The following is a 27,907-nucleotide window of genomic DNA, read 5'->3' as shown; positions in this document are numbered from 1 at the left end:
CCTGGCCAGTTATCCCATGAGACCGCATCTCTTGTTCCATACAGGCATGGACCAAAGGCCTGGGTTCTCCTTGACTCCACTGCTTACTGGATGACCAAGACATTTTCCACATCTATAAACTAGAGGTAATGCTTTAAAGGGGAGCAACTTCCTTATGGCATCTATTTTTGCTTTAATACTATGGTCTTTGCTATAACATTGTGGATCAGAATAAGAACTATGTGGCTGAATATTTCCGTATCTTTTGTTTAACTGTAGTTGAAGATCTTGTGAGCCTGGGATTAACAGTAATGGCAAAATTTTATTTCCATAAACAGATCTGTATAATTTCTACGGTTAGAAAAAAAAAAAACCCCTATATAATTTGGCATGCTTATTGTTTTGCCTCTGTAACAAATAACTGAAATTCACATTTATTGATAAAGAGTTGTTATCTATTCAAGAAAGATGCCTGAAAGCATCTACTTCTTTTAACTCCTTCACATAGTTTTTGGTTCTGATGTATCCTTAACTGCCTTATCATCTTACACTGAGTGTTAATCTGTAACCCCTGATAAGTCCTTGGGGGTAAAAATCTTAGAATATCTATTTATTGAGTTGTAATAGTGCTTTATATATTCTGGATACTAGACCCTTATCAGATACATGGTTTGAAAATATTTTTTCTCTTTCTATTTGTTGTATTTTCACTTTTTGGAGAATGTGCTTTGAATTATAAAAGTCTTGAATTTTTTATTGTGAAAATTTTAAATTTTGATTATGGCCAATAAATTTGTTTTTTTCAAAAAAGAATCTTAGAATATAACACGAATACACTAGACATATTAAAACATTAAATAATTTTATTCTTTTCTCATTTACAGTAGCCCAGTGGTAAGCATGTTAGAAAACCTGAAGAAATTTAAAAGTTTTTGGTTTACAAATAGCATGTATAAAGATATCTATTCAGATAAACAAAGATCTGATCATTACATTACCCAGCTTTAAGAATGCCAAAAATAAATAAAATACGGTACATCAAATGAGAGGCCTAGATGGGTTTATTAAAATTTATTTTAACAATTTTAGCTAACCAGCATGTGCCAATGTAATTCAAGTTACAGTTAGTGCCAGATAGTATGACAGAAAACATTGTGTGTGGCTGCTTAAGAGTATGCCTCAAACAGATCCTGTTTTGTGCGCAGAACAGAGTTGGGGAACACAGCTGGGTTTAGTTTCAATGGTAAGCAGCAACAAAGATCAAGAAAATCCCCGACTTTTCTAGTAACCGCTCTACAATATGAGAAAAAATAGTATCTATCACCACCTCTTAACAATGGACATCAAAATTGGGATTGTAGGTTTTCTAAGTGCTTGGATAAAAAATGCTAACACAGTTAAGATCCTTGGTTAATTATCTTTGATTTTTCAAAATCCCCAAAACATAAGATATTTTGCTTGCTGGTGCATTAACCCACTAGCAATAACCTGAGCTATCTTTTCCTCACCAAGTATTTTAACAGTACAAAATGTTAGTAGTCTCAGTAGATGCTGCTCACCACATTCTGTCATCGCAGCCTGATGATGAACCATGTCAGGGAGGTACCACTGTCAAGAACAATGCACAGCAGCCTAAAAGGTACATGATTCACTAGCATGCCAGGGTGTCAAAGGTAGATAGGCAGTTTTATGCAAAATGTGAAATATATAATTCCAAATGCCCACAAGCTAACAGAAAATACAGTATTCAATCTTTTGATATAAAAACAAATACTTATTTTGCTACTTTGAACAGTACTCCACATGGACAAGCAGATCGCGATGCTCGGTGGCTGGATACTGTATATTGCACTTGGGACATTCCACCAGGCTTTCATTGAGTGCAGCAGTGGGACTTTTTGGCGAGGCAGCAACTTTTTCTCTCTTTTCAGTCTCTCCTTGGAAAGTGACTAACGGCTCTGTGATGGCAAACTCATGAAGCTGTTTCTGAAAAACAAGTTTCAAATAATAGCATTTGTAAATAAGGCCCATTGTTCAGCTTTTTTCCGTTTTTTGAGAGTCTCACTCTGTCACCCAGGCTGGAGGGTAGTGGCACAAACACAGCTCACTGCAGCCTCGACCTCCCAGGCTCGAGCAATCCTCGCACCTCAGCCTCCTAAGTAGCTGGGATTATAGGCACATGTCACCACGTCCAGATAATTTTTCTGTTTTTTGTAGAAATAGAAAATTCTGCAAAAAATTAATTCTATGTTGCTCAGGCTCGTCTCAAACTCCTAAGCTCAAGTGATCTGCCCACCTCAGCCTGCCAAAGTGTTGGGATTACAGGCGTGAGCCACCATACCCAGCCTGTTCAGAAATGTTAACTGTTCTATAGGTATTCTAGCTGCTTCAGCACTGTAGACAGATTTTCTTTTGAATTTCAGCTCCTCAGTATTATGGAGACAATATAGGAGGTAGTTGTGAATTTACCCAGATAACTACTGTAATTACCCAAATTACCCAGAAGTATTGGAGTTGGGTGTGTATATGAATATGTTTTATTAGGACACAGAGTCAAATATTAGGTAGGTCTAGATACAAGGCTGATTAAATTTGCTAGTTTTGTAAAACAGAGGCAACCCCAGCAATAAAGTACTATATGGAAACTAAAGGCAGCAAGGAATTTTAGGAGCTCAAACAGCTTATACACAGAAATGACTAAGATATTATATCATACCTTTGAGACTTTACTTTTTCGTGTTTTTTTCCTAAGAACTTGGAGTAGTTAAAAATGAGTATTTTACAGCACAGTGAAGAGGGTGACCAGCAGGAACAAAGTATAGGAAAATTACAAATTCTTTTGCATACCCTCTGCTCCCTACATTTTGAATGGTCAATAACAAAAATGAATTATAAATTTTTATTTCAAATATTATAAATAGGTAAAATCAATGATACACTTAAGAACAGAGCCAAAAATATACTTTCTTTCTTTTATTCATAGAGAAGTTACAAATGATTATTATTTTTACATTGCTTTTTTTCCTCCTTTGAAAACTGAGGAATTCTATTTGTAACATTTCACCGTCTCCAAGTATGAATGAAATTTAAAATATGTACTAGTGGGACAGACATATATTCAAATGCAGACCCCCAACAAGTTTGGTCCAGAAGCTTATTAGTAAGGTGAGAATAAGTAAGTGAAAAACCATTTCCTCACAGAAATAATATTTAAAAGGTTCATGTTTTAAAAGATTATGTTTTCAGAGTGAGTCACACACACCTCATAATACATCTAAAAAGCATATGAACAGTAATAGTCCATTATCCCTAAAAACAGCATTTTTTTTTTTTTTTTTTTTTGAGACAGTCTTGCTCTGCTGCCCAGGCTGGAGTGCAGTGGCACAGTCTTGGCTCACTGCAACCTCTGCCTCCCGGGTTCAAGTGATTCTCCTGCCTTGGCCTCCCAAGTAGCTGAGGTTACAGGCGCGTGCCACCATGGCCAGCTAATATTTTATATTTTTAGTAGAGACAGGGTTTTACCATGTTGGTCAGGTTGGTCTCCAACTCCTGACCTCGTGATCTGCCTGCCTTGGCCTCCCAAAGTGCTGGGATTAGAGGTATGAGCCACCGTGCCCAGCCTTTCTTTCTTTTTTAATAGATAAACACAATTTCAGTTCAGGATTCTGTGACTACTCTCTATTCTACCCTTTCGCCCCCAGCTCAGGCACTACTTAGTGCCTCTAGCATCACAGCAGCTGGGGTATTGGGGGAATGATTCCAGATGTGATCATGTCCCTCTTTCCGGTCCTCTGAATTGATGCTCGAAGGGCAGTTGCTTCAAATGAGGCAGGGCTCTGCCTACTGATTTGAGATACATCTAGCTGTTCGTTAAGCTGTATCCTTCTAAGTTCGGAACTGATTTGTTATATAAATGGGAAGACGAAGACAAATTGTAGTTTAATCATTCCAGACTCACCAAGGATTCCAACTGTGTTATTTGATTTCTTGCTTTTCGGAGCTCCTTAAGAATTACATGCAATTGATGCTGCATATGTTGACGGTCGAGTTTTTCATTTTCAAAGTCTAAAGTACATGCCTGCATCTGGAAAAGGCCCAGGACAAGACCATTACAGCTGATATAGACTGTCTAGTTCTCTTGACTGGATGCTCACATTTTTTTATTAGCACAAGAAGAAAATATTTATTGTACTAGTGTAGCAAGAATTCACCTGAGCACCATGAAATGTTGATGAACGAGGCAGCTTATGGCTGAGGATTTGGTTTATCCAAGGAGCAAAGCCAATGCTGAGGTATAGGTGAGGGAAGAGCAGCTTAAGAAGTTGTTGATTAGAATGACTCCTCCCTATCCACCTTTTTTAAGGGGGAAGAAGGAGAAGGGAAAGAGATAGCTATTCCCTGGTTTGGAATATACTAAATCTCAGCTTTACACCATTTATAGTACATTCTGAGACTAAATGGTGTCTCTCCAAGTTCTGCTTGAAGTTATAAGGTAGCCCTAATTACGAGATATTGTTAGGCTAGGAACTACAGCCACTGGGGAAGAGCAAAATTTGCCAAGGCCAACATCTACCTGTCAAGAAAATTGCCATCACACCTCAAGAATCTGTTTAGCCTAAGGACAGTAACAGGAATAAGTGGCTAGCAGAGTCTCTTGAAATATCTTTTTTATTGAAGAAAAAAGACTTTTATTGAAGTATTTTAAAGACACTTTTCACAACTTTCAAATGCTTCTCCATAGAACAGCGTAAACATGAGGAAAAACTGCATTTTCTAACAGGCAGAATTGAATTTAGGAGCAACCCCAATGAGTACCTGTTGTTCCAACAGAGCTACCCTTGTTTGTTCTTCTCGCTGCTTTAGCAGAGTTGTGTAAAGAAACTGGACCTGTAGGATGTAAAGAGAACCAATGTTGTCACATCCGACCTTTTCCGGCATGACCTGGGATGCATGAAAAGCTCACATCACAAGTCTCACATCTCTAACCAGGACAACACCTGCTAGTTGGGGGTGAATCATTCCAGCTGCCATCTGATGGTTATCTAACCAGTATACCACCCTTGCCGCGAGTTCCCTCAGGCACACAGACTGAATGCTGATAAACAGCACTGAACTCTGCAGCGGCCACACCCCCTTTCTTGGAGGTTCTGACATTTCTGAGTAGGATAACATGGGTGGCAGTGCTGGGCCCTTAGCCAGAGTTGGAGCAAAATTTAATCAGTGCACTTAATCTCTCCCTAGTATCACTGCTCATGCCTGTAGACAGAAGTGTGAGTGGTAAAGACTAAGATGGCAGGCCGGGCCCGGTGACTTGCATCTGTAATCCCAGCACTTTGGGAGGCCATGGCAGGTGGATCACGTGAGGTCAGGAGTTTGAGACCAGCCTGGCCAACATGGCGAAACCCCATCTCTACTAAAAATACAAAAAATTGGGCCGGGCGCGGTGGCTCAAGCCTGTAATCCCAGCACTTTGGGAGGCCGAGACGGGCGGATCACAAGGTCAGGAGATCGAGACCATCCTGGCTAACACAGTGAAACCCCGTCTCTACTAAAAAATGCAAAAAAACTAGCCGGGCGGGTTGGCGGGCGCCTGTAGTCCCAGCTACTCGGGAGGCTGAGGTAGGAGAATGGCGTAAACCTGGGTGGCGGAGCTTGCAGTGAGCTGAGATCCGGCCACTGCACCCCAGCCTGGGCGACAGAGCAAGACTCCGTCTCAAAAAGAAAAAAAAAAGGCCGGGCGCGGTGGCTCAAGCCTGTAATCCCAGCACTTTGGGAGGCCGAGACGGGCGGATCACGAGGTCAGGAGATCGAGACCATCCTGGCTAACACGGTGAAACCCCGTCTCTACTAAAAATACAAAAAACTAGCCGGGCGAGGTGGCGGGCGCCTGTAGTCCCAGCTACTCAGGAGGCTGAGGCAGGAGAATGGCGCAAACCCGGGAGGCGGAGCTTGCAGTGAGCTGAGATCCGGCCACTGCACTCCAGCCCGGGCTACAGAGCAAGACTCCGTCTCAAAAAAAAAAAAAAAAAAAAAAAATTGGCCAGCCGTGGTGGTGGATGCCTGTAATTCCAGCTACTCGGGAGGCTAAGGCACAAGAATCGCTTGAACACAGGAGGTGGAGGTTGCAGTCAGCTGAGATTGCGCTATTGCACTCCAGCCTGGATGACAGAGCAAGACCCTGTCTCGGGAAAAAAAAAAAAAAAAAAAGACTAAGGTGGCAAATGTTATAGATGGACTTGTTACTGTCCCATTACCAGCACTCTCAACTTTTGTAGGACTGTTAAAAATTACTATTAAAATAGGGGCAATAACTAGCATTTTCCTTGCTTAGTTTACAAAGCACTTTTACCTTCTCTCAACTCACCCTCGCCAAAGCCCTATAAGGCAAGCAGAGGTTATTACTAATTTGACAAGTGAATAACCAGTGAGTAGTCAGAGAAGTTGGGTGATTTGCCTAAGGCCATATATCACCTGGACTAGAGACTAGGCATGGATTCCAAATAATGTTCCTTCCATGATTCCAGGCTGACAAGCAAAATCTAAATTAGAGTTCCATCAAAGTAGTGTTCAATTCCAATAATCCTAACGTAGCAACTTCAACATTATTAAGATACTGTAGCATAAGGTTATGAGCATAACAAGAACATGGAAGATGCCATGTGAATTCACTTGAGCACATATCATCACCATTAAGATGCCAGTCTAGGAATCGGCCTTGATTCCTCTCATTACTTCACGTCTTCTTTTGGCTTCTCACATGTACTGACCTCCTGCTCACCCAGAGCCTTTGTGTGTATAATTTCCTCCGTTGAGAGGAAGTCACCCACTTCACTGGGTCCTTCTCTTCATCATGAGAATTTTCTTTCTCTGTCCAAATGCCATCTCCTCAGAGAGGCCTCCACTGGTCCCCAATTTCCCTTTGTCACGTCACCTTGCTGCGTTTTCTTTAGTTTCCTTATTTATTGTTTATGGTCTGTTTCTGTTCTGGAATATAAACTCCCATGAGGGGCAGGAACTTGTTTTGCCCCTAGCCGGTTCTCTAGTGGTTATATAGTCCCTGACACTTAGAAAGTGTCCAGTGAACACTCTGAATTATGGATCCGGTTAAGCTTACCTGAGATAAGAGCTCTTCGGATCTCTTCTTCTCTTCTTCAAGTTTTCCCCTAGCAATATCATTCTCTTCCCTGAGTCTCTGTATCTTCTCTGTTTTATGCCTATCATCTTCCAGATGTTGCACATCTGCCTTTCTTTGTGAATACAACAGCTGATTTAAATCGTGAACTTCTTTTTGGGTTTCTTCATATTTTCTTCGAAATTCACTCAGCTCAAAACTCAGCTGAGTAATGGTTTGTCGTTCAACCTCAAGATCTTTTTTTGCACTTGCCAAGAGATCGTTGTAACATTTCTGCTTCTCCTCTTGAAGATAACCTATGACAAACAACATTATGGCACAACTCATTTTATGAAATGAATAATATTCCTGAGAGGTGAAACATCAAACATCTAAATGAATCACACTATTTCCTTAGTTTACAACATGAAGAGTCAAGAGATAGGGGCTATTGTTGATATTTGATGAAATAAAAAACAAGTTCAGGTATATTCGTTGAAGTTATAAAACTCACAAATAGAAGAACTAAAAACAGTAACATCTATTCTGTAGGGAGGGAAAGTCTAAAGAAGTTCAATCAACAAATAGGAATACAAGCTCATTATCTATATATGGAGATAACTATCAAAATTAAAAATAGAAATATTAAGAGCAGTTGCCCTGATGGGAGGAAGAAACGGGGATTAGGATGGGAAAGACAGGGCAAGGCCCTTCTTAACTATTACATTATTCTAACAAGTGCTTATATGGCTTTGATAAAACAGACACACAGAGAAAGAGAGAGAGAGAGAGAACTGTATTACCAAAGAAAAGAAATTAGACTTAGCCCATAACTAAAATCCTGCTTTTACATAAACACATATTTTACAGAAGCAACTTTGTACCATTAGGGCTGACAGCTTTGAAGTGCCTCCAGAGACATTTATAGTTTCTTTTTAGCATCAGCTTTGTTTTAAATATTCAAATATGATTCTCCAGTCTTATGAGTCTTGTTCCCCTTTCTTTAGACTTCTGTATAAAATTCAAGGCTTTGGTCCCCTCCAAGCTGTCAGTCTTTTAAGGAGAGCTTTGCATGGAGTTTCTCATTTTTTTTTTTCTTAGCGTGTCATCTAGAATTGCTAAACCTATTTCTTCATTTGTAAAATGAAAATACTGACCTTTCCTGCCCCGCCTCTTAGGGTTGCTCGGAAACTCCACTGAGATCTATGTAAGGGAAACTGCAAAGCACTTGGCAAAAAGAGAGCATCGTGAATAAGAAATTTCATCTCAATTCTATACCTGAAGTTCAAATGATTTAAGGATCATCTATAAAAGGCATTCTTTCTCCTGGGGTTGATATGAATAAGTGCGGAAGGGAAGCAAAGTGAAAAGAGAACTGTGACAAGGCCAACTCTGGGGGAAGTAAAAGCTGGAGAAGGACTTTGAAGAAGGGGAAGGACATTCATGGGTAGAGAAAACTGAATGTGACTTCAGAACTGCCAAAGATCACCCGTTAGCCTGTGTCGGTACTTTCTTTTGATCTGAAAACGTTAGGAAATAAAACTTGCGAAAATGGTATTTCTTACTTCAGGGCTACAGGACTTGCTCTTATTTTACTTTCTAACACATATCTATAAAAATCTAAATTTGATGAATCACTCCTTTTGGAAAATGTCAGGCCTGTCCCAAGAGAACATTTTTATACCAGTCAGTACCTTCTGATTCAGGCTTTTTTGTCTGCTGTGGGAGTGAATGAGCAGCTGTTTCCGTTTTCTTTTCCAACTCAAAGATTTTTGCTAAAAGTCCTTTTACATAGACTTCCCGCTGCTGATCATACACAAGCCACTGCTGATTTTTCTCCAGAGCCTTAATAGGAAGATGAAAGAAAATCAACAGTAAAATACAAAAGCAAAATCTTAAAATGGGCAAGAGAGTCCAAGTGATGTAGTCTTTTCCAACAAAAACTCTCTGGCTCATAGACGAATTCTGGGCAACCATTCTATGTTACATGCCTTCAGAATACATAACAACATGACACCGTCATAGTTTATGTGGGATTAAGTTCATTTGTTTGCTTTCTTCAGTACACAACTTGCTTTGTGTGTGCGTACATATCATTCTCTGTAAACGAAAACACCTTTTGGGGCAGACATGGAGATGAACTGCTCAGAACCGCCCTTCAAGAGCCCAGTTGGCTGAGTGTAGTGGCTCATGCCTGTAATCCCAGCACTTTGAGAGGCCGAGGCGGGTGGATCACCTGAGGTCAGGAGTTCAAGACCAGCCTGGCCAACATGGTGAAACCCTGTCTCTAATAAAAATACAAAAATTAGCCAGGCATGGTGGCACGCGCCTGTAATCCTAACTACTCGGTAGGCTGAGGCAGGAGAATCACTTGAACCCGAGAGGTGGAGGTTGCAGTGAGCCAAGATCACGCCACTGCACTCCAGCCTGGAAACTCCAGTGAAACTGTGTCTCTCAAAAAACCAAAAAACAAACAAACAAAAAAGAGGAGCTCTGCCCAGCTGCATGGTGAGTGCTTAGCTGATTAGCTGACAGCCTCCATCTGTTAATTCCTTCAAGTCCCTGTCAGCTTTTGAGCTGAGCTGGGTTGGCACCAGCCAACAACTGAACAAGTGCCGAACGACTGCTGCCCAACAAGAACTCTGCTGTACTCTCTGCTCTGGGGCCCACCATGGGGTGACAGAGACGTTGCTAGGTTTTCATCATGATCTGATGGTCTCCCTGGCATAACTACTTCCTTTTTCCTTGCACAAATCTTGCTCCCCAATAAACCGTTTGCACTCCTAACATCATCTCCGTGTCTTCACGGAGGATAGAGGATCAAACGTAACAGCTACCTTCTCTCTTTACCACCAACTTTCATCCTTTATATGATCCTTTATAACCCCATTAAAAACTCCAAGCTGGGGTCAGTCACCTGTTTGTATAGGGGTTTCATACTTACAGTGAGTTGAATAATGTCCCTCAAAATTCATGTCCACTTGAAACTTCAGAATATGACCTTATTCAGAAATGGGGTCTGTGGGTCAGGTACAGTAGCTCACACCTGTAATCCCAGCAACTTTGGGAGGCCGAGGCGGGCGGATCACTTGAGGCCAGGAGTTCAAGACCAGCCTGGCCAACATGGCAAAACTCTGTCTCTATTTTTTAGCCAGGCATGGTGGCACACACCTATAGTCCCAGCTACTTGGGAGGCTGAGGTAGCAGATCACTTGAATGTGGGAGGCAGAGGTTGCAGTGAGCCGAGATTGCACCACTGCGCTCTAGCCAAGATAGTAGAGTGAGACCCTGTCTCAAAAAAAAAAAAAAGGAGGGGGGGGTCTTTGCAGATGCAATTAGTTAAAATGAGGCCATACTGGAGTAGCATGAGCCCTAAATCCAATGACTAGTATCCTTATAAAAAGGAGCAGACACACAGATATACACAGAGAATGGGGCCATGTGAAGACAGAAGCTTTGTATGGCAGGGATTGTAACCAGTTCATTTTACACCAGAGGACTTGCTATAAATCCAGAGGTCATAGTAATCTGAACTTTGAAGAACCTATAACAGTATCAGCAAAGCTCATTTTCTCAAGAGTGGAATACGGATTTCTGACTACTATTTGGAGAACAACACAGTAGCTCTTAAAATGATCTATTATGCATAGACAAAATTTTTCTATTTAATTTCAATCTGACAATATAATATAGTGTTTCCTTTTATAGCAACCACTCTTTCCAGACCTCTAGTTCCACAATGAAGAGGACATAAGGAGCTTGAAGGTTTTGGGTGTCTATCAGGGCATCTGCTTTCCAGTGAGAATTTCCATCCTTTAAAGACACTGAGTCCCATATCCAGAAAGATCTACATATGTGGAAACTCTTATTAAGTCTAGAGAGTTTCTCTAAGCTTTGTTAGGCTCTTTCTACTAGCACCCTACAAACTTGTGAGCAAAGCTCCTGGGTATGGCACTTAAAGGAGTTTCAGTGTCTGTTTGCTATAGAATTAGCAAATGAATTAGGAAGAAAGAAACAGCCTCTGAAATCAAGGACTTAGTCCAGGAGCCTCAGTCACTTTACCAGACACTTTTCTCTCCACGTCCATTAGGGAACAGTAATCCTCTTTATATGGCTTAAGAGTCCATTTGTCAAGTGGAGATATTGTACATACATTTTGTATTATATATCGTCAATAATGTGAAGTTTTGTGGATGGCTGTTTTCACTGTAGTAATTTGAGTTTTGATTTAGAGTCTGTCTTATTGTTGAAACTTCATGGTAGGTATATGATTGTTCAATGACTTTCTTTCAACTTTTGTGTTCGTTTGACATTTTTCATAATAAAAGTTGGGAAAAATAATCAGTGAACTTAGTAAAGTTGAGAAGATTGCTAGGATTCCTGGTCTATTTTAAAACAGGCCGCAGTAGTCACTTTCTTATTCAGCTCCACTGCCATCCCCAGTGAAGTTCTTACTCAGACCCTATGCATCTTTCAAAAGAAAGGACTTATGAGAAACCCAGGATCAGACTTAAATTTAGTTGCTAAGAGAGGAAGCACTGAATGACTCACAATGCACATGTATATCCAAATACCTATAAATTATGGTGTGTTAGATAGTAAAGATACATAATTTTATACAAAATTTTACATTTGTCCACATTTAAGAAGCATTTTAATACAAATAATTTAAGTCAAAATTAAATGGTCATGAAATTTTTTTTTTTTTTTTGAGGAGTTTCGCTCTTGTTGCCCAGGCTGGAGTGCAATGGTGCCATCTTGGCTCACGGCAACCTCCACCTCCCGGGTTCAAGCAATTCTCCTGCCTCAGCCTCCCGAGTAGCTGGGATTACAGGCATGCACCATCACACCCGGCTAATTTTGTATTTTTAGTAGAGACAGGGTTGGTCTATGTTGGTCTCAACTCCTGACCTCAGGTGATCTGCCCGCTTCGGCCTCCCAAAGTGCTGGGATTACAGGCATGAGCCAACGAGCCCGGCCAATTTTTTTTTTTTTTGAGACGGAGACTCGCTCTGTGGCCCAGGCTGGAATACAGTGACACGATCTCAGCTCACTGCAAACTCTGCCTCCCGGGTTCCAGTGATTCTCCTGCCTCAGCCTCCTGAGTAGCTTGGATTACAGGTGTGTACCACCACACCTGGCTTTTTTCTATTTTTATTAGAGACTGGGTTTCATCATGTTGGCCCAACTGATCTCGAACTCCTGACCTCAGGTGATCCACCCTTCTCCGCCTCCCAAAATTCTGGGATTACAGACATGACCCACTGCTCCAGGTCAATTTTATTTTATTTATTTTATTTTTCTTCTCTTTTAAAGGAACCGGCTGGGTACAATGGCTCGGGCCTGTAATCCCAGCACTTTGGGAGGCCGAGGTGGCCTGATCACAAGGTCAGGAGTTTGAGACCAGCCTGGCCAATATGGTGAAACCCTGTCTCTACTAAAAATACAAAAAATTAGCCAGGCGTGGTGGCGGGCGCCAGTGGTTCCACCTACTGGGGAGGCTGAGGAAAGAGAATCACTTGAGCCCGGGAGGCAGAGGTTGCAGTGAGCCGAGATCATGCCACTGCACTCCAGCCTGGGCAACAGAGCGAGACTCTAACTCAAAAAAAAAAAAAATTAATTAATTTTTTCAAAAAGGAACCATACATCACTTAAGTATGAGAAACAAAAATACATGTTGAAGATTCAGGGGGTAATATTCTAAAAGGCCACATGATGGCGATGTTACCTCAATAAACATTTCCTTATTCTACCTCTTCTCACTATGTGCATTGGTTATCAGTCTCAATACATGGATTTGATAGCTATCATAAATACTGATATTAGTTTTGAGTTTTTAGAGTCAAACATCATTATATTAGATATGCTCTCCAGCTTTGTGTCATCTATACATTTGTTAGGCATGCATTTAACAATTTCCTCTAAGTTAGCAATAAAAATGTAGAACAAAAGTGGGAAAATAAAATGTCCTGTGGAGGCTGGGTGCGGTGACTCACGCCTGTAATCCCAGCACTTTGGGAGGCCGAGGCAGGCAGATCACGAGGTCAGGAGTTCAAGAGCAGCCTGGCCAAGATGGTGAAACCCCGTCTCTACTAAAAATAAAAAAATTAGCCAGGCGCGATGGCAGGTGCCTGTAATCCCAGCTACTCTGGAGGCTGAGGCAGGAGAATCGCTTGAACCAGGGAGGCAGAGGTTGCAGTGAGCCGAGATCACGCCACTGCACTACAGCCTCGGCGAGAGTGAGACTCTGTCTCAAAAAAAAAAAAAAAAAGTCCTGTGGAATGCTATAAATGTCTTCCCCCAGGTTTGACAAGAATCCACTAAATATTCTGTAGACAAAAATTCCAACCAATGTAGATTAAAATGTTAGCCTGTACTGAAGGAATAAAAAATGTAGGTCAATTGACAAAACTGCAGTAGGAATGGTAGATTATAGAAGTATTGTGTCCATGTTAAATTTATTAAACTTGCTATCTGTGCTATAGTTGTGGACAAGAGTATCCTCATTCTTAAGAAACACACATTGAAGTCTATTGCCATACCACCCTGAACGTGCTTGATCTTGGCTGATCTTGGAAGCTAAGCAGGGTTGAGCCTGATTAGTACTTGAATGGGAGAAGAAATACACATTGAAGTATATGAGTTTAAAGGGCTGTGGGTATGTACAATTCATTCTCACATGGTTCAGAAAAAAATACTACATGTATATGTGTGTAGGTGAGGGTTGAAAGAGGAAAAAGAGAGTGCAAAATGGGGTAACATGTTAACAATGGTTGAATTTTAGTAAAGGGGATATGGACATTATAGGTTATCATACTCATTCTTGTAACTTTTCTGTTAATTTGAATGTTTGCAGGCAAATAATTTTAAAATAATTATGATTTATCTTCCCTAAGTTCTATGCTTAAAATTCGGATATTTGAATTTAAGAGCAAGAAACACCTATTAAAACTGTCTTTTGGCTATTTGGTTTGATCTAGTTTATACTAACATAATTCTTAAATAAATACTAAAAGTACTGACATTTGACAATGCTTACGACATTAACTCTATGTAATTATTTCAACTGTCCGCCAGAGCGAAATGGTAACTGAACAATGATACAACTGGGCCTAAAGAAGGTGTACATAAGTTGTTAGGGCTTATTTAAATATAACAAATACTAATTCTGAAAATACATGGGTAAGCTTCTACAGGAAGTTTCTGCGAACTTTGAGAGGGTGATGGAACTAGAACTGCTGGGCTCTCAAAAGCCAAATAATGTGCCAGTGTCGGGGCTGCAAGAAGTGAGATGTCTCTTTCCATGCTCCCTAAGTCCTCCAACTACAATTTTCCTCCTGGTCTCAAACATTTGCCGAAATTCCAAACGGAAAACCAGAGCTAAACCACTTCTTGCTCCTCAAATATAAGTTAATGGTTCTGGCTGGGCACAATGACTCACATCTGTAATCCCAGCACTTTGGGAGGAAGAGGCAGGCGGGTCATCTGAGGTCAGGAGTTGGAGACCAGCCTGGCCAACATGGCAAAACCCCGTCTCTACTAAAAATACAAAAATTAGCTGGGCATGGTGGCGCACACCTGTAATCTCTGCTACTCAGGAGGCTGAGGTATGAGAATCACTTGAACCCAGGAGGCGGAGGTTGCAATGAGCCAAGATCATGCCACTGCCTTCCAACCTGGGTGACAGAGTGAGACTCCATCTCAAAATAATAATAATAATAATAATAATAATAATAATAATAATAATAATGATGATGTTATGGTTCTGAAAGGGTGGTCCAAGGACCAGCAGCAGCAGCTGGTAACTTACTGGAAATGCAAAAAATCTCAGGCACTACCCCAGACCTAGCATATTAAGAGTCTGTGAATCTTGCTCAGTCTAGAGCACCATTTGTAGAAGAGTTGGGTTAAATTTTACCCCATATATATAAAAGCCTTTTTCTAAGACAGAGGAGACAAGCACAATGTGACCCTTAAATAAGCTGAGAAGATAGAACAAAAAGCTTGGGCTTACATATGCAGTATTTCAAAGTGAATTTCATAAAAAAGAATCATCATTATCTAAAAATACCCTCAGGTGATATCTGAAGCAGTTAGCACCGAGATGCCTAAAAAGCAGATGTAAGCTTCGGATAATGGCATCTATTTTCAGGTACTTTTCTAGAAGAGACACCAGTAAAATTCAAGAAACTTCCCAAGATTCCATCTAGTCATTCTTTCAAATGTTCTAGACACTGAGGATATAGCAGTGTACAAAACATGCAAAAATCCTTCCCTCATATGACTTCTATTCTGATGGAAAAGTCGAACATCAGACAAGAGAAGTTAAATAGATTGTAAATTTAGCCATAGTATGTGAGGAGGAGGGAAAAGCAGGAGAAAGGAATAGGAATTGTCTGGGAGCTATAATTTTAGATAAAGTGGTCAGGGAGCCCCCATTCTGTGCACCCCCTGGCCCCAAGAAAGTAGCATTTAAATAAAAACCTGCATGAGGTAGGCAGGAAATCATGAAGACATTGGGGAAGAGTGTCCCAGGCAGAGGGAACAGAAAGAGAAAAGGTGGTTTATTCAAGGAGTAGCTGGAAAGCCACTGCGGTGGAGGTGGAGTAAATAAGGAGGAATGCAGGAGCTGTGTAAGGTATTTCTAGATATGCGCATCTAATGCACAGGTATGGATATACATAGAATAACAAACTTCAGTGTAATAAGACACAGAATTTTTCCTTTTCATTCCAGTTACCTCTAGGTAAATTATGTACTCTGATAAGAGTACTTGGCACCTGGCTAGACATCCAAGAGATTTAAATTCTTCTTTTGAAGATCAAAAAGACTTCAAAGGATACTTGATAGATGAAGTAAAACAGAAATCTTAAGAACATGCTTATATCAGAAAAGACATGCCAGTAATATTTCTGGAACCAAAATACCAACCTACTGACCTAATACTTAAGTCAGAAACTTTATACTTCATATGTCTAAAACTTGAAAAAAAATACACTGTAAATAGCAGTCCTGTGTCCTCAATTTATTCCATTCCCAACAAAACCCACCAATCCATTTATAAGTTTGAAATAATACAGCTTTACTGTATAATTAAAATAACCTCATATCAAATTCTAGAGAAAAGAAGTACTAAGTGTACAAAGAACATGTTTCCTTTTCAACCTATGAAAGCAAACCTTAGTTTCAAGAGAAGGATTCAAACCAAAGAGAGCATCTTGCATGGATAAACCAAAAAAGAATATACTATAAATTAAATTACATTATAATAATAAAATGGAGGCCAGGCACAGTGGCTCATGTCCTTAATCTCAGCACTTTGGGAGGCCGAGGTGGGCGGATCACCTGACGTCAGGAGTTCAAGACCAGCCTGGCCGATGTGGTGAAACCCCATCTCTACTAAAAATAAAAATTAGCCAGGCGTGGTGGCGGGTGCCTGTAATCCCAGGTACTTGGGAGGCTGAGGCAGGAGAGTCACTTCAACCTGGGAGGTGGAGGCTGCAGTGAGCTGAGATCACACCAGTCCATTACAGCTTGGGCAACAGAGCAAGACTCTGTCTCAAAAAAATAAAAATACCAAAAAAATAAGAAAAAATAAAATGACTGGGCAAATTAGGGAAATTAGATTTAGATAGAAAAGGGATGTTACTGAAGTATTTGGTGGCAGTGACAATTTCTAGGGCTGTGTACCCTACAGAGACCATGCTGCTGGGCATGGTGGCTCATGGCTGTAATCCCAGCAATTTGGGAGGCCAAGGTGGGCAGATCACTTGAGGTCAGGAGTTCAAGACCAGCCTGGCCAACATGGTGAAACCCCATCTCTAATAAAAATATAAAAACTTAACCAGGTGTGGTGGTTCGTGCCTGTAATCTCACCTACTCAGGAGGCTGAGGCAGGAGAATTGCTTGAACCCAGGAGACAGAGGTTGCAGTGAACCAAGATCATGCCACTGCACTCCAGCCTGGGCAATAGACTGAGACTTTGCCTCGGAAAACAAAAAAAAGAGAGACCATGCTTAGAGGAAATGAGTCTTGAATGTCTAGAAAGAGACTTAAACGAAGCTCACAAACCATTCAGTTTTTCTGTCACAGCACTAACGTTGCCAATTTCTATAAAACTTAAGAATAAGTGAATTAGCTTAAGAGGAAATAAACTTACATCTTTCAGCTGTATTTCCATTTCATGAATATTATTTATTGATGAGTTGAAGCAGTTTGGAGCCAGAGTCTGTAAATAATCCAACATTAGTTAACATCAGACATTCCACAATAGAAGTTGCCTCATTATATTCAGTTCCATAACAATACAGTACACCTCATGGGAGCATCCTGAAATCCAGATCTAGGCTGGGCGCGGTGGCTCACACCTATAATCCCAGCACTCTGGGAGGTTCAGGAGGGCGGATCACTTGAGGTTAGGAGTTTGAGACCAGTCTGGCCAACATGGCGAAAACCCATCTCTACTAAAAATACGAAAAGAAAACTTAGCCGAGCATGGTGGCCTGTGCTTATAATCCCAGCTACTCGGGAGGCTGAGGCAGGAGAATCGCTGGAACCCAGGAGGCAAAGGTTGCAGTGAGCCGAGATCATGCCACTGAACTCCAACCTGGTCAATAGAGTGAGACTCTGTCTCAAAAAAAAAAAAAAAAAAAAAAAAATCCAGATCTAGTAGATGGTGGTAAACCATCAAGTCAGGTGAGAGTTACCAGAGATAACCATTGTCAAAATTAAGATCTCCTGAAGTTTCCCAGACTGGAAACCCTGAGATTTTCTATCTAATCTGACTTCTGCGGTCCTCTGGACCCCCCAGGATTGCCAGAATAGCCCTTAGTGCATATGAATAGCCCAGTGATTTTTACCAAAAAGACAAACACAAAACAATTAGGCTATTTAAATGACATCTAAAAGACATTAACTTGTCAAACAAAAGGTAAAAATTTTTTTCTAGAATCATGTTTTGTATTACTAATAGTATTCATTAGGCCAGGCGCAGTGGCTCACACCTGTAATCCCAGCTCTTTGGGAGGCCGAGGCGGGTGGATCACAAGGTCAGGAGTTCGAGACCAGCCTGGCCAATATGGTGAAACCCCGTCTCTACTAAAAATACAAAAATTAGCCAGGTATGGTGGTGCACGCCTGTAGTCCCAGCTACTCAGGAGGCTGAGGCAGAAGAATCACTTGAACCCGGGAGAAGGAGGTTGCAGTGAGCCAAGATCAGGCTTACGTCTGTAATCCCAGCACTTTGGGAGGCCAAGGCAGGCAGATCACCTGAGGTCAGGAGTTCAAGACCAGCCTGGCCAACATGGTGAAACCCCATCTCTACTAATAATACAAAAATTACTCCAGCCTGGGTGAAAGAGTAAGACTCCATCTCAAAAAAAAAGTATTAATTATTAGTTAGTATTAGTTCATATAGATTATATGGGACTCAAAAATTATTTCTCTCCTCTTTTCATTTTCTCAGAGAAATAAAAGAGACGTAGGTGGCTAGGTAGCCAGGCTGGCCAACAAACATAGAAAAAGCTGTATTTCAGTCTTTTAATAGCTATAAGAGACTTGTGAATACTGGCAAAGAAGCTCAAAAAAATTATTTTTCTCCAAAGATGCTCTATTCATTCACTTTAATATGTAGCCCTTTCCCTCTCTCAGTTCAGTCCTCGAGGTGGAAACTATGACAAAGATAGTTCTCCAAACCCCTTTCCTTTTACCCTGGGCACACTATAGACTATGATTCATAGCCTGCCCTGTGGTTAGTGGAGCCATGTTCCAGTGGAATGTGAGCAGAGGTGAGACATGTCAATACCAGGCCTGGCCCCAGAACCCTCCTAGGCAGTTCTCCACAGGCTCCATCTCACAGCTACATACAGAGGTCTTGGTGGGGGACCCCACCCTAAAGGAGGGTGGAGCCATTAGAAGGAAGGAACCTGGAGTCAAATGACTCTGTGAGCAAAGCTTCCTCCACTCCAATCTGGACTAGACTGGCATGAGAGAAAAATAAACATTTGTTGTGTAACACACTGACATTTGGAAGTTGTTATAGAAGTCAGACATGCTAGTTAAATACAGAAATCAATATGGGTAGCCCACAAAATTATTATAAGAATACATCTTTAAAAATTATAATTTCAGGCCAGGTGCGGTGGCTTATGCCTGTAATCCCAGCACTTCGGGAGGCCGAGGTGAGCGATCACCTGAGGTCAGGAATTCAAGACCAGCCTGGCCAACATGTTGAAACCCCGTCTCTACTAATATTACAAAAATCAGCAGGGCATGGTGGCAGGCGCCTGTAATCCCAAATACTCGGGAGGCTGAGGCAGGAGAATTGCTTGAACCCAGGTGGAGGTTGCAGTGAGCTGAGATTGCGCCATTGCATTCAAGCCTGGGCGGCAAAATGAGACTGTCTCAAAAAATAAAAAATAAATAAAAATTTAAAAAATTATAATTTCTACCAAGCTTGTATTTCACATTCCAAAAGTGGAGAAACTAACTCTTGAACTTCAAAGAAAAAATTTAGTCAGCTACTTTGAATCTGACTGTAATGTTTTATGAGTTTCAGTTCTGTGGAAATTCTCTAGAAAAACTTCGCCTTTTTGAACTCATCTGCAGAAACACTCAAACACCCATCTATGAAAATACACATAAATGTATAGGTCTGACCACTATCTCCCCTAAATGGGAAATAAAGTACAGAGAAAGATTCTTAACAGCACTGAGAGATATTTGAAAGCTATAGATTTATTTCTATAGATGATTTTTTGTTTTGTTTTGTTTTTGAGACAGAGGCTCACTCTGTCACCCAGGCCGGAGTGCAGTGGCACTATCTCGGCTCACTGCAACCTCCACCTCTCAGGTTCAAGCAATTCGAGTGCCTCAGCCTCCTGAGTAGCTGGGATTACAGGCACGTGCCATCATGCCTGGTTAATTTTTGTATTTTTAGTAGAGATGGGGTTTCACTGTGTTGGCCAGGCTGGTCTCAAACTCCTGACCTCAGGTGATCCACCCGCCTTGGCCTCCCAAAGTGCTGGGATTATAGGCGTGAGCCACCACGCCCAGCCTATAGATGATACTAATGTTAGTATTATCGAATGTCCAAATCTCCAAAAGAATCAAAGGTCTGATCAATAAGTAAGCATTTACTGAGCACCTACTGTATATTAGGCACTATGTGAGGCAATTTACATACATTATCACATTTAATTATCAATATTCCTATCCTGATTTTACTGATGTGGAAACTCAGGTTTAATTATATGTTTAAAAAAAAAAGAAACTAAGATTTAGGACAGGGGTCTGGAGAAGTCTAGTATTGTCTCTAAGGCTATAAACGTTAACAAATTTGTTCAGAGTCACAGAGCTGGCAAGTACAAAACCAAAATCTGAACTCACATGTCTACTTCTATATCCTTGTTCTTTCTATGACACTAGTGCCTCTCAAACAAAAGGGGGAGAAAATGCAAGAGCAGTTAGGAAAAGTATATTTGATATTATAATTGTATGTTTCAAATGTGAAAAATAACCAAAAAAATGAAGCCTACTGTTTTCATGATACAAACTACAGAAATAAGAACTCAAAAAAACCTTGGTAATTGTAAATACACAGTAGATTTTGTCTTTTGAATATTCCTCCAGGCAAATCAATGGTACAAGGAGTGGAGGGTACCATATTAACCATTTTTGCTTATAGAGAAGGGACTGGGCTATTAAAAAAAGTCAAGTGACCTGTTAGTATACTATACTAATCATTTGTCTCATCATTTGGGAAGCATGTATTAACAAACTCATTCTTCCTAAGAATTACAAACTGTATCAGAAAGAAAAAAAAAAATCTGGGTTTAAAGAAATGATTAGCACCTGTGATAAACGAAGTGCACTGGTTTTGCTTTCAAGTTCAGCAATTCGTGAGGTTGCAGCAGACAACTGTTGTCTCAATACATCTTTCTCTTCAGATAAGGCTTTCAATACCTGCTCCCTCCTTTCACCTTCTTTCGTTGTCTCTTCCAGCTGTTCAAGCAATGCGGTAGTACTATATCTGGCCTTCAGTTGGTCTCTGAGTCGCTGTATTTCTTTGTCCTTCTCTGTGAGTTGATAAGCATTCTTCTCCTTCTCAGCCTCAAGGACTCGAATTTTCTAGATATAAACTAAGAAGAATCTTAGAACAAAGCCAGATCAAACATCTAGCTAAACAATATATACTTCAACAAGCATTTATGAAGCATTTATTATATATCAAGTCAGCATTATGCTAAATACCAGGGCCAAAAAAGAGAGGAAGCCAAAGTTTTATGTTCAGATAGCTCACAGAGAAGTAAGTCAATGTATTAATGCAACGTTGTAAGTGCTGTAGTTAAGACAGATTAAAAAATGGGCAGACATGAAGAAAGGAGAAACCACCTCTATCAAGGGTGGTGAGAGAAAGCTAAAGAAGGGCTAGCTCTCCCGTGAGTATTTGGTAATCATTTTTCCATAATACTGGATCTTGTAAAAACTAAAAGCTAAAAGTGGGTCACACAAGATGTACATGCTCATTAATGAACTGGAATCAGTGGAACTTAAAAGTTACAGAATATTTCAGCAGGAGAGGGATGCATTCATTAACCTGCTTACTTTTGATAAATGATTCCATATTGAATCTAGAAGGTGATCTCTAAAGGAATGCTTAACATCTTCAAACATTCACAAGATATGCAAACTGCTGCTGGCATAAAGGAAAAAGTCAAATAGAAAGATAATAGAAATAAATATTAAAATTATAGGCTAACAGGGTCAAAACAGCATGAAGTTAAAACCTGCATTTAGGAAGGAAAAAGCAGCAGTTGTTCAAATACAAAAAACGGGGAAAATTTAAGTTTAGGGGGATGGTTATTCATTTGAAAATGAGCGGATTTTAGTTGGCCACAAGCTTAAATCAGTAGTATGAGACAGATAGAGAGTCATACAGTTTTAGGCTTTAATGGAGTACAGTATCCAGCTAAGTAGATGTAACACTACTATTTCAATCTGTGTTTGCCAGAACATATTTAGGATACTGTGTTCAATTCTAAGTGCATAATTCAGGAGGGATATGAACAAACTAAAAATTGTTCAAGATTTTGATAAGCCAGAAGAGCTGAAGAATATGAGCTTGGTCTGCAGAAAAGTTAAGAGGAAGCAAAATTTCCTTACATATCTAATAAGTTGCCAGTTTGCATAGGAAAAATAAGACTTGTTCTGTGTAACCTTAATAGGCACAATTAGAACAAATGGGTAGAAGTCACAGGAAGTTTAATTTCAATTGATTATAAAGGAACAAAGTACCCAGTGCTTCTCAAAAAGTGGAATGAAATGGAAAGCTATCTCTCAGGGAAGCAGTAAGATTCCTTCACCAGATTGCAAAATAACCTTCATATCTGTGGATTGGTGATGACTGTTTTCTCAATGCTTGAAAAAGCATTTACCTCAATGTATGTTGTTACAACAAATAAACCAGTTTTATTATGTGCCTGTTTAGAGAATTTAAAGAAATCAAATGGTATAGTGTTTACCCATTTATTTTGTTTCATTTTATTTTATGTGTTTATTTTTTGAGACGGAGTCTCGCTCTGTCACCCAGGCTGGAGTGCAGTGGTGCGATCTCGGCTCACTGCAACCTCTGCTTCTCGGGTTCAAGAGATTCTCCTGCCTCAGCCTCCCGAGTAGTTGGGATTACGGGGGCATACCACCACACCTGGCTAATTTTTCTATTTTTAGTAGACACAGGGTTTTGCCATATTGGCCAGGCTGGTCTTGAACTCCTGACCTCAGGTGATCTGCCTGCCTCAGCCTCACAAAGTGCTGGGATTACAGGCGGGAGCCACCGTGCCTGGCCTTAACCATTTATTTTCTAAATACAAACAATAAAAGCACTTTTGCAAAATAATTAAATCCAAATTTGTGATTATATTTATGATTACATTTTAAGTCCCTCTAGTTCTAATAAGTTCCTAACTTCCTTACTGTCTATGCCATAACAAATTATAAATTAGTGAATCTGAAGTATAGTTGAACAGAGTGTAAATGCCAACACATCTAATAATTTTTCCTTCAAAAGCCCGAAAACCAAAATTACTTGGAAAGTAGCCAATATGCATGATAAAAAATGTTTTAAACAAGGAAATTTGAACACTATTTAATACTCTGAAATGGACAGATTTGATTTTTTACATTTAGTAAATTAACAGGAAAACCAGATTATATAACTGTTGGGTAAATATTTTCTCTTCTCCCACAGTAAAAAAGAGACAGAAGCCCAGCACAGTATCCTTAAAGTACATCAATGAGTAATACAGTACTCCAAAAAAGCATGGAATGGCCAGGCATAGAGGTTCACACCTGTAATTCCAGCACTTTGGGAGGCCCAGGCAGGAGGATTGCCTAAGGCCCAGAGTTTGAGGCTGCAGTGAGCTATGATCAAGCCCCTGTACTCCAGCCTGGGCAAGAGTTGAGATCCAGTCTCAAAAAAAAAAGTATGGAAAATCGAATGCTTCTAAGTTACACTATCAATTTAAAAATGGCGAAAATAGCCAGAATGTTCCACAATCTTAAATACAGCATAACAAAAGTTATCAAGAATATTCATTATCAAGAAGCTATAGGAAAAATGATGGATTAGGTTATTACTTTGTTTTAAATAACTGAAAAACAGACCATACTAAAGGTGAAACAGACTATGTGTAAGGTGCAAAACTATTCATCACAATATCTTTATTTCCAAAACAAACTTAGTACCTGGTAACCTAAAAACACATACTCAATTACATTTAAAAGGTAAGAGGTGGTAATGACTAAAGTACATCTAAGACTTGGCAAAGTCAAAGTAGGAATTTAAGATTCTAAACCCAAGGTCAGCTTTCCAAAACTAATCAACTGGACAAGACAGGGAACACGGCAAGAGTAAGAAGGTAGCATCAGGAAATCTTCATGCATCGCTTTCTTGGAGAGCTTACAATTTAAAGGATCAAAAGACCATTTACCTCCACAAGTCTGTGTCTCTCTTTATCAGTCAGCTTTCCTTTCCCACTTGTGATTTCATCCACTGATGTCTTTAAATGCGCAATTTCTCCCTTTAATTTTTCTAATGTAGTTTCGGATTTGGAGTTACTAGGCTTCGATCCCCACTTACTTTTAATTAAATCTTTGGTACTTCTGGAAGACATCTCTGAAATGGTCTGTAAAAATAAAAATCAACTGTATAATTCTGAGTTTAAAAATTTAAATCTCAAGTTTGAAACAGGTCTAATAACCTATCTGCTGTAAATAGAAATTATATATCCAAACCAGCAGGATATGGAGAAAGATGGATGGAGGCTTCTGGGGTATTGTAACTTTTTTTTTTTTTTTTTTTTTTTTTTTTTAAATCTCAGTTGTACTTAAATGGGAGTATTCACCTTCTAAAATATGTCAACTTGGGCTGGGTATAGTGGCTCACGCCTGTAGTCCCAGCACTTTGGGAGGCCAAGGTGGGTGGATCAAGAGGTCAGGAGTTCAAGCCCAGTCTGGCCAACATGTTTGAAACCCCGTCTCTACTAAAATTAAAAAAATTAGCAGGGCATGGTGGTGGGCGCCTTTAATCCCAGCTGCACGGGAGGCTGAGGCAGGAGAATTGCTTGAGCCCGGGAGGCAGACGTTGCAGTGAGCCAAGATCACACTGTTGCATTCCAGCCTGGGCAACAGAGCAAGACTCCGTCTCAAAAACAAACAAACAAAAATGTCAACTTGTCCATTTATGTTTTGTGTGGTGTTCTGTATGTGTAATTCTTCAGTTAAAAAGTTTTGTTTAAAAAACAATGAAGGGGTCCGCAACCATTAAATAAAGCCTGAAAGAAGTAGGTCACAATCAAGCACATATCTTGGCCCAAAATAGAAAGCTGTTGGTAAATAATGTAATTCTGAGTATATAGGCACTGAAATGTCATTACTCAACACAGGTCCTCTGTTTTAGAAGATAGCCTAGTTTAGATCTATCTTAATAGTCATTTGAGAGAGCACAGTGGGAAAAAGTGAAGAGAACCTAAACTAAGACATTTGCAGGATAAGAGGCATAACATTCAGGGGAGTCAGGCATGAAAGGAATTAAGAATAAGGGGCCAAATTAAGTAAGGAGAAACTCAGTATCTGCTAACAGTACTAGATGACGGTTTAGAAACAAGTATATAAACTTTAGCAGGCAAAAATCTAGTGAGGCATACAATGCATATAAATAGTATACAAAAGTAACTCTAATTAGGGAGGTTAAAAAACATTTTTCCACTTCATGCATCCCAAGACAAAATAATGGCAGTGTGATAAAAGGATATAAAGGAGTATGAGCCCATTAGTGCATTCAAAAATTACTATAGAGCCTACTATTTACCAGGTATCCTAATACATGCTGGATGTAAACTGGTTTAAAAAAAAAAAAAAAAAAAAAAGACATGTTCCCTGATGTCATGGGGCTTTCAGTGTAGTACAGGCAGGCAATAACAAGGAAACAAACAAGGGTTCATGAATTCTCAAACTGTAATAAATATTACACAGGAGAAGTACAGAGATAAATGATATCAGTAAAAATAGGAGACCTCCTTAGAATGGTAGCGAAGTGACTTTTAAGATTGTCCTGTGTGAAATCAGAACGTCTAATAGCACTGTGGAGACTGAGAAGAAATCATCTATCAAAAGGTTAGTCCTGGATTTTTGCCATTATAAAGTGAAAGATTAAGGTAGCTCATCCATCAGTTGAAGAAATGCAAGCTTATGGCGTCTCTCAGTCACCTACTGCCACAGGAAGTTCTTTCCTATGTGTTTCTGTTGATAACACACTGTTGACTTGATATGGTGGGTCGTAGGACAGAAAACTACTTTGCTACCAAGTCATTGAGACACAGAATGATGGAAATATAGATCTGCAGAACGTGAAAGAACCCCGAAACATCTGCTTCCTAACCTTTGGACGGAAACTCTGGCAGTGAATGAATGACTACCGTTTCTAGCCTCTGGCCCAGACGGTTTGGATCTCCCCCACCACCTAGTCCCACCAACCTCCTTTCCCTGTATTTTCTTTTTTTTTTTTTTTTGGCGGGGGTGGGGGGTTAGGGGTGGCAGAGTCTTGCTCTGTCGCCTAGGCTGGAGTGCAGTGGCACGATCTCGGATCACTGCAACCTCCACCTCCCGGGTTCAAGCGATTCTCCTGCCTCAGCCTCCTGAGTAGCTGGCACTACAGGTGCGCGCCACCACGCCCGGCTAATTTTTGTATCTATTAGTAGAGATGAGGTTTCACCATATTGGTCAGGCTAGTCTCGAACTCCTGACCTCAAGTGATCTGCCCGCCTCGGCCTCCCAAAGTGCTGGGATTACAGGGGTGAACCACCGCACCCTGTATTTTTCCCTGTATTTCCTATTCCAGTCATCCACAGGGTTCCCACAATTCAAACCTTCTTCAGCATGCCTTCCCTCTGTGAACTCTACTAAATGATATAGCTGTCCCACCCCCACCCCCACCCCCACCCCCACACAATCTGGTACCCAATTACACTCCCCGCTAACCTTTTATTTTTTTCAATTGTTCAACTGTTGTTTCAAGGACTGCACTTCGATTTTTTTTTTTTTTTTTTTTTTTTTTTTTTTGGTCACCCACAGAGCCTAACAGCAAGCGCTCAGAAATGATTGGCTGATTGGCTTAAGTGACCTAAGTCATGCCGGACAGGAGGTGACAAAACAAGCGCTTCCATCCAGTAAACGGTACAAGGCATCAATTACAAGCCGCATATTCCACAAGGCGACGCCAATCTTTAAAAATTCCCCCATAAAATCTCACTTGAGGAGACAGACAGGAAAAGAGAAACTGCAAAAAAAAAAAAAAAAAAAAAAAAAAAGGCACTAGGTTTCTCATCTCTAAAATAAAGATGTCTGAGGAACACACAAGTAAAGTGCTTGCCAATCGGAAAAAGCCGCCCTAACGAAAGACCTTGGGCAAGTCACTTGGCCTCTCTACGCCTGTCTGTAAGGAGATGATACCCACCGCCAAGTCCAAAGGAGCGATCAAGAGAGAACGGTCTTGAGGCGCCCAGCCGGGTGCTAGCCACAAAGTGAGCGCCAGGGAAAAGGACTCTTATCAGGGCGGGCAGAGATTGAATCCCGTGGACGCGATCTGCCCACTGACCTGCCCTCCCTGGCGGTCTGGACCGGCCCGGCCCCGGGGCTGCGGGTCCTGGCCGCCCCTCGCCACCCTCCGCGGTCGCCTCCCTTGGGCCAGCCAGCAGCTGAAGCGAAGCCCGGCGCTCGAGTCGTCCGAATCACACCATCGGGTGCAGATGCCGCTTCCGGGAGTTTGAATCCCGCGGCTGCAGGGCGGGGCACGTCACTGCCGGCTGGGCGCGGCCCGCAGGAAGGAGGAGCAGGGCGCGCGCGGCGGGAACGCGGCGCCCCGATTGGCTGCCTCCCTTAAGGGGCGGAGATTAAACCTGGGGGCGGGCCGAGGAGGGGCGGGGGCCGCGGGGCGGGACCGAGGACTGGAACACCCCCTCCCCGGCCTGCCGGCTAATTCTGGGGCTCGGGGATTCTCTGCGGGCTCAGACCTAAACGAGCTTGGTGTCACGCAGTCAGGGGCTGGTTTTGTGTTTATAAGCTTTTAGGAGGAAGCAAATTGCTATTTTTGATGGGATAAAACCAGTAACAGGGATGAACTAGTTCTGCGCTCTTGAGCATAGTTTATCCCTGCGTGAAGTGCGGCCCCTCCTGCCCTGGGACACCGGGATTTCCCAAAGGAGCACAGCCCCCTTGTTATCCCCTCGGGTCTCACTCTGTCGCCCACGCTGGAGTGGAGTG

General features: G+C 41.1%; 2 protein-coding genes across 4 annotated transcripts in view; both read right to left on the bottom strand.

Moving 5' to 3' along the window:
* Window positions 1-27,907, bottom strand: part of SLC35G1 (solute carrier family 35 member G1) — a 400,995-nt gene that overhangs the window by 369,715 nt on the left and 3,373 nt on the right. The gene's annotated exons all lie outside the window — the stretch shown is intronic.
* Window positions 825-27,424, bottom strand: CEP55 (centrosomal protein 55). Of its 3 annotated transcripts, none has more exons than XM_050802815.1 (9): window positions 27,102-27,424; window positions 24,079-24,273; window positions 20,942-21,217; window positions 17,250-17,318; window positions 8,785-8,935; window positions 7,094-7,407; window positions 4,795-4,866; window positions 3,938-4,063; window positions 825-1,965 (listed from the first exon to the last, which is right to left on the bottom strand). In XM_050802815.1, exons 2-9 carry the CDS (start codon window positions 24,259-24,261, stop codon window positions 1,762-1,764), a joined length of 1,395 nt encoding a protein of 464 aa, XP_050658772.1. In that variant the 5' UTR covers window positions 24,262-24,273; window positions 27,102-27,424; the 3' UTR covers window positions 825-1,761. The 3 variants fall into 3 exon arrangements, with proteins under 3 accessions (XP_050658772.1, XP_050658774.1, XP_050658773.1); XM_050802817.1 differs by having other exon boundaries at window positions 27,243-27,412; XM_050802816.1 differs by lacking the exon at window positions 27,102-27,424 and adding an exon at window positions 26,627-26,913.

The sequence above is a fragment of the Macaca thibetana genome, chromosome 9 (genome assembly GCF_024542745.1).
Source record: "Macaca thibetana thibetana isolate TM-01 chromosome 9, ASM2454274v1, whole genome shotgun sequence".
Taxonomy (NCBI): Eukaryota; Metazoa; Chordata; class Mammalia; order Primates; family Cercopithecidae; genus Macaca; species Macaca thibetana.
The sequence above is the reverse complement of the archived record's forward strand: the minus strand, read 5'-3'. Positions and strand labels throughout refer to the sequence as shown.